We start from the raw sequence: 6,857 nt of genomic DNA on the forward strand, positions 1-6,857 counted from the left end.
CAAAATACCTATTGTTCTCATTGTGAAGATACCGCCCTTGTTAGAAGTATTTTTACATTGGATAATTTACAATAGGTACTAATGATGTAAAAATACTGGACATTCGCCTACAGCATTTTAATAACAACATTTTATATTATTTGCCTGGGTAACCGCTTAGTAGAGTGCTATTCGAACTCACCAGGGGCTAGCAACTTTTTCGAATTGTTGTCATTGGACCGAAACTTAATGGAAAAATTTCCGAAATTTATCGAAGTGTCCTGAATTTACCGAAAAATTACTGAAATTTTATATAAAATTCCCGAAAAGTTACGAATTTATCGAAATTTACCGAAAAATCATCAAAATTTACTGAAAAATTAACGAAATTTTCCGAAAATGTTCTAAAAAAAATGAACGAAATTTACCGACAATTTACTGAAATTAATGAGTCGATCCGCGATTACTTAAACTATTGAGACTATTAGTAGTGTAATAGCAGAAATTATTCTGCAAAGTAGTGTCATTGCAGAAATTATTAACTTTTTAAAACACAAACAATTTCAATGTCTTAAATCCCATATTTCTTCCGGTCTTTTACAACCTGTCGTAACTTCTTCACCGTCTACTCTAAAATTAATTATCATAACAACAACAACTCAAGTCATCGTGTCTTATATCCGAATTTAATGAGGTTGGGAATAGAAAATGACTGCCGTAATACCGTTCCGCCAGGTGTCTGATTCAAATTCCGTAATTAATAATTCATGTTAATGTCTGTGTTTCTTAGAAGAAGGAAAAAAGACGACCCATCCACTTGTAAAGTGCGAGATTTTGTTGAAAAGTTTCGCTTCTATTGGTGATGTTACTATCAATTATTTAGCAATTCTCTTCTTACTATGAAAACAACACGGAAAGCTGTTTCCATGAAAATCTCCAACCAAACGTGATTACGTGAAACATGAAAGTCAAAGTAAGTTGCATGAGGGATAAAAAAATTGCAATAAAAATGGCATAATCTCAGCGCTGAGCTTCTTTCAAAGAAGATTATTATTTCTGTTGCAGTTGCAGTAAAATTTAAATTGAACTTCACTGCAAAAAACTAAACCAGAACACATCCACTACATATACTTATAGTGTAGCGAGTTGTGTTAGGGTACAGCATAATCGGCTTACAAACTCATCGTACCGAATGTTTATGCTTCCGATAATTTTTTTTTATAAATATTTTTGTAATCGGAAATGTATTTCCAATTTCTGCAAAATTATCATAAAATGGTATCGATGTTACGGGGTCGTCATTAGCAACGATCACGATTCCCATTTCATTTCAGTGTTACCCGTTACATGAGCATCAACGCACCAAATTATAATTCGTTATTTCCTTTCGGGCTAGTGAATCGAGAATTTTCATAAAAATATGAACGATCCAACTGACGCATCATATTCCAATGATTTCTTATCGAACGGGTTCTATCAATTATACACCACGCATTACGATGACGATATTTTATTGTGGAACGGCGGTGATCCGGTATTAAATGCCAGTGATGATGCTGTACCATTTCGATCTGTTGGTGATAATGGTGACAAGTGCTTCGGTTATTCCAATTATGAAGTGATGCGAAATGAACATAAAATTATTGATGATGTGACAGACACGTCGAACCATTTGTGGTCCATTCCGTTGGAAAGTAACTTAACGAAAATCGGTGGTGATTGGGAATTGAACATTGAGAATTTGTTGTTTGAAAATTCGGTCGAATGTCCCGAATGGCAGTTGACCGCCAACGATCAATTACCGGATAAGACGGTGTTTTGTAGTGATTCATGTAATCTGTTCCTGAAGGAGAGTTCGGAGAGTCTTCTGTCCAATTTGAATTCCTTTGATTCGGATAAAAGCAAACATTTCTCATTGGACATCAGCCACACCGATCAGGACAAAATATTCGTTTGCACGTTCAACGACTGTAAGAAAGTTTACGCAAAATCGGCACACCTGAAAGCCCATCTCAGGCGGCACATTGGCCTGAAACCATACGTTTGTTCGTGGCCGAATTGTACATGGAAATTTTCCAGATCTGACGAACTGAGCCGCCACCGGAGATCACATTCTGGTATTAAACCCTACCAATGTCTGTATTGCACCAAGTGCTTTTCGAGATCCGATCATCTGACCAAACATCGCAAAGTGCATGAACGTAAAATGGCTGCAATGAAGGTGAAGTCGAATTGGTCCAATCTATCGCATTACGCTCGGCAAGGAAGGAAAAGTAAAATATCACCGCCATCAGTGCTTGAATGAGTCACATTGGCTTCACTGACACTAGATAGAGATGAGTTTTGAAACTAAGTCGAGTAATTTTTGTGATAAATTTGTAATATCAGCGAAGTGCCATAATGTCTCCCTAAGATAAAGATTTCTTTCCCCCAAAATTAACCTGCCTCTTCCGCCGTAATTTCTGGTCAATTACTTGTTTAGTGTATGCCCAAAGAGCCCCCAGAACGGTCGCTTGAGTCAAAAATAGTTCGTTAAATACTTTTTCGGTTGTTTTTGTAATGACCTATCTTCCCCACCAAACATCTCAAATTATAAACACAATCAAGATTTCGGACATCAAGTTAAAATTATTGAGGGAAGAAGGATTCAAAGGGCATTTGTATGTGCACAACAACAAAAAGAGTCTGTGGCAGTATTGAAAAGTTCAACCGGTGCAACGATTCTTAGTAGCTAAAAATATTTTTCGAAACTTGACCTAGCCAACCATCTGAAGCAAAAAGTTCTTGAATTGGATCTACCTCACCTATAGTCAATGAGCACAAATAACAGTGTAAGATTAGCGATTTTAGCGTAGTTACAGCTGAAGGTTCTTTGGACCTTCATGAAACGAAAACTGGAAAATACTTCCGGTGGAAGCAGGTTAAGTTAAAAAATATATTTTCACGTGTGAGGTGTGATTCATCTCATTTTCTCTACTCAAAGGCCATAAGTTCATATTTGTAACAAAAGAAACAAACATCGCCACATTCTACGTAAAAAGGTTAGATGTCCTTCCGATACGCATGGCACCCTTACTTGAAAATCTTCAATATGACAAATTATTATTGATGTTCTCGTCGAGGTTCTCGTTTCGTGGAGAAAAATGGTTAATCACACCAAACATACATGAAAAATGTTGTGTTCACCTCCGGAAGAAAATAAGAAATTCCAACTCGAGCGATAGGGGGCTCTCGCTTCGCTCTGGACAAAAAACTTCACTATTATTGGAGTTTCCTGTTTCATGCACTCGGTGAACAAATAACTATTTATTACGAATCATGTTACGTTGAATAAATTGAAAATTTTGGAAATGAAAATATATTTCAAATGTTAGACTACCAAATGTTTGTAATTGTTATAAACTAATACCACAACGTAACAGCAATGCCTTTTGTTTCTATGTTTTTATACAAATAATAAATTATGATTACGATTACTTTTTGCATCATACATAGAGCTTTTTAAGATGCGATGAGTTTAATTGTCCGAAGATATTTCCGTTGAATGAATAATAACTCGAAATCCAACAGCCAATCAGGAATTTTGCTGTGGTCAATTATTGTGAGTATACTTTCATCGGCTTTACTACTAATATTTCATCCCAACAAAAATCTCTACGAGAAAAGTGTGACGCAGTCTTTAAAATACAATTTCTAAAATGAAAAATTTCTGACTTAATGAAATTGATAAATTTTCTTGTAGGTTCCTGAACATCTGCCACTTTGCGACGCAGATTTTTTAGATAATATTTTTGTTGTTTTCAATCATTTTTTTTGGAAAATTTTTTTGGCAGATGATTTAATTTATTTTAATTTTTACGTAACAAAGCTGAAAGCGTCAACCCTAGCGATATCATTCATTTTAGAAATTGTATTTCAAAGACTGCGTCACACTTTTCTCGTAGAGATTTTTGTTGCGATAACATTCATTTTAGAAGTTTTGGGCTCCTAAACTGAAATTTAGACCGCAATCTATTCATCAAAATGATGCCCGAGTGTACACCTATCGATATAGCCAATGAAAAATTGTTGATGAAAATTTCGGCAGCCATTTTGAACCTCTTCCTCGCCTCGACGACCCCACGTTCTATTCATCAAAATGATCGCCATAAGTTCACCTACTACTTTGCCGAAGAAAGTAAGTCTATATCTGTCACCATTCAAGAAATACCTCTAAAAACGTAATTAACCCACCCATTTCCAATCTTTGACATTTTTCACAAAATCTTTGCCGAAGAAAGTAATTCTCTATCTCTCACAACCCAAAAAATATTAGTCCTTTCATCCTACGCTCGAGTAGCTCAAAATTTGGTCACTCTGACCATTATAGCTCAACCGGATCCGTTCAGATTGTTCGATTCGTGTTGCTGATAGCTTTCATTTGATGGGTCGCATGCCTCTGTAAGTTTCAATACAGCTGAGCTACAGCCGAAAATGCGTTCCCGACCCTCACAAACCACACTCAGAAGCCACTTCGAGGCCAATAAAACAAAATTATGATTTTTCCTGGGGTAATGGCGTATCAAATTTCATTTTTATGCCCAACCAGAGGCTCCTGCAAAAGTTTCATGGAGATTGGCTGACTACTTTCCGAGATAGCCCGTCGATAGATAGATAGATAGTTGAAGGATTTTGATTGTTTGGAAAAGGTTAATTTGGTGCGTTTTCTATGAAATGTGACCAATTTCAAAACGATGTATCTTAATCCGGTAATTTTAAACCTAGATAGTCGCGTTATGGCTCGTTTTGCTCGTATTTGAAGCGAGAATATGATAGAATAGGTTTTGTGGTGATATAGGCTAAAGGAAAGAAACTAAAATTTTCGGCTATACACAGTTGACGCGTCTCAAAAAAATGTCTTCGTTCTTTTTTTGGGGGTTAGACTGCGACAAGTCCTCCGCTATCGCTCCGGACATGATATAATTGAAAGACACAGTGTACAATGTTCGTCATAAATATAGTAAGCCATTTCCGATATCCACAAATGTATTTCCATTACGGTTTAAGTGCATATTACGTTGAATACACATACACACCATCTCACCCCACACACAAAAACCTTTCAAACGAATCGATAAGATAATGCAATTTTCCGAATGCATCTAAGATTTCTAGATGAAAACATTAGACAGTGATATTGAGAAAATTTAAGCACACCGGAGTTAACTGAAATGTACAAATAAAATACCGTGCTGCATTTGATGGGAAGCAAATAAAATGAACATAATTCGTATGGTTGTTTCAGCTCTGTTCCCTTGCACATTTTGAATGCAAATTAGAAAATTTCGTAACATCATCTCTCTACCGTATCCATGAGTAGTGCATATTATAAATATAAACAGCCAGACGAAATACAGAGAGTTTAATAACGTTGATTCGAATAGAGTATTTACCGAAACAATTAGTTTTAGATTATTATATGCAGTCGCATTGATGGAATTAATAAATGTTTGAATTCATATTTGTCAGCACTATACAATGTGTATGTACGTACATACATCCTCCATACACAGCCATTTAATTTCAGAGCAAAAGAAGTTTTTTGACAGCAAGCTGGCTCGGAATAGTTCCACAGCGGCATTTAATTACGAGAAGGCGCAGGAATTATTGAAAAATATTTGGTTGTTGGGATTAACAAAAGTGTTTTCAGTGTTTTTCCTATTTAGTGTCGAAATATAGCGACTTCATCGTCCTTTAGGAAAAACGTTGATCCTAACTTATGATTATGCTATTCACGCCGTAAGTGTGCCAGTGCCTAAAATTTGAATTTTAAGTGAACTTTTCGTTGAAAAAGTGAACCGAAAAATACATTTCAACGCTTCATTGTATGAAATAGACGCTACGTTAGAAAGACCTCCGCACTTTCCATTTTGAATTTCGACCGCACTTACGGCGTGAATTAGCAAATTCGATTCCAGAACTCGCATCCGACTCGTAATGGAAACCTCTGATTTGCTAAATGACCCTAATGACGCAGGAAAATAACTATTATCAATGACAAGACATTTGACCACTGTTTCGATTAGAGGGCGTCTTTGACGTTTTGCATTAATATGCAGTTCAATATACTTATTTATTTGCAAACTATAAATGCCTCTGTGGCAAAAAAAAACGTTGTATGCAACGGTCTGCGGCCTCGTGTTATAATTACACATCTATAGCCTAATAAAGTACTTTGCACCTCGATTACATAATAGCTATTTTGCGAACTAGTTAGTAAATGGGATGTTTTGCGTAATAGATGTGAGATTGCCAATACGAGCCAAAGTAATTTAGCAACAAGATTTTATGTACAGCAGTTGGATCCTCCATTTTTACAAACGTCAATTTACGCACTAGTGTGCAAATATATGAAAATCCATTTACACACTATTTGCGATCAAAGTCCATAAATACCATTTCTCATCAGACCATGGCGACAGTGGTACAGCATACAGTGCTCACGATACGGTTACATAAATAGGGATGAATAGTTGAGACGACAAATGTCAAAAGCGTAACTCAACACTGGGAATAACAGTAAAAAGTTTTCAGCTACGCCTCGGATCAAATGGCGCTTGTAAATTACATTGGATGCTGCAAAAGTAAATTCATGATATGAGGTAAGAGTTTTGTACTCGCAAAAAACAGTTACTGAAGTTGCTGCTCAAAAAACGTCTTTGTGAGCTTGTAGGTATCACAAATTATAATTTATGTAACAGTATCCGATACGTTCTGGTTTATCGTCTGCCCAATGCGAAAGTTCAATAGAAGTTTTTTCGCAGAGGGCGAACTGCTTCGAAATGGTAAACTTGCGCATGGGGCAGGCAATAGAGATCTTATTTACAAATGTGCCACTT

General features: G+C 36.2%; 1 protein-coding gene across 1 annotated transcript; it reads left to right on the top strand.

Annotated features, from left to right (window-relative positions):
* The first annotated feature begins 1,297 nt into the window (after positions 1–1,297).
* LOC119076538 (zinc finger protein 22) lies at positions 1,298–3,601 on the top strand. Its single transcript, XM_037183332.1, has one exon. The coding sequence runs from the start codon at positions 1,400–1,402 to the stop codon at positions 2,282–2,284; it is 885 nt and encodes a 294-aa protein (XP_037039227.1). The 5' UTR covers positions 1,298–1,399; the 3' UTR covers positions 2,285–3,601.
* Positions 3,602–6,857: the final 3,256 nt, after the last annotated feature.

Source organism: Bradysia coprophila, unplaced genomic scaffold (genome assembly GCF_014529535.1).
Source record: "Bradysia coprophila strain Holo2 unplaced genomic scaffold, BU_Bcop_v1 contig_232, whole genome shotgun sequence".
Lineage (NCBI taxonomy): Eukaryota > Metazoa > Arthropoda > Insecta > Diptera > Sciaridae > Bradysia > Bradysia coprophila.

Coding starts and splice junctions, on each gene's coding strand:
- LOC119076538 (XM_037183332.1), top strand. CDS start 1,400: ATGAACGATCCAACTGACGCATCATATTCCAATGATTTCTTATCGAAC.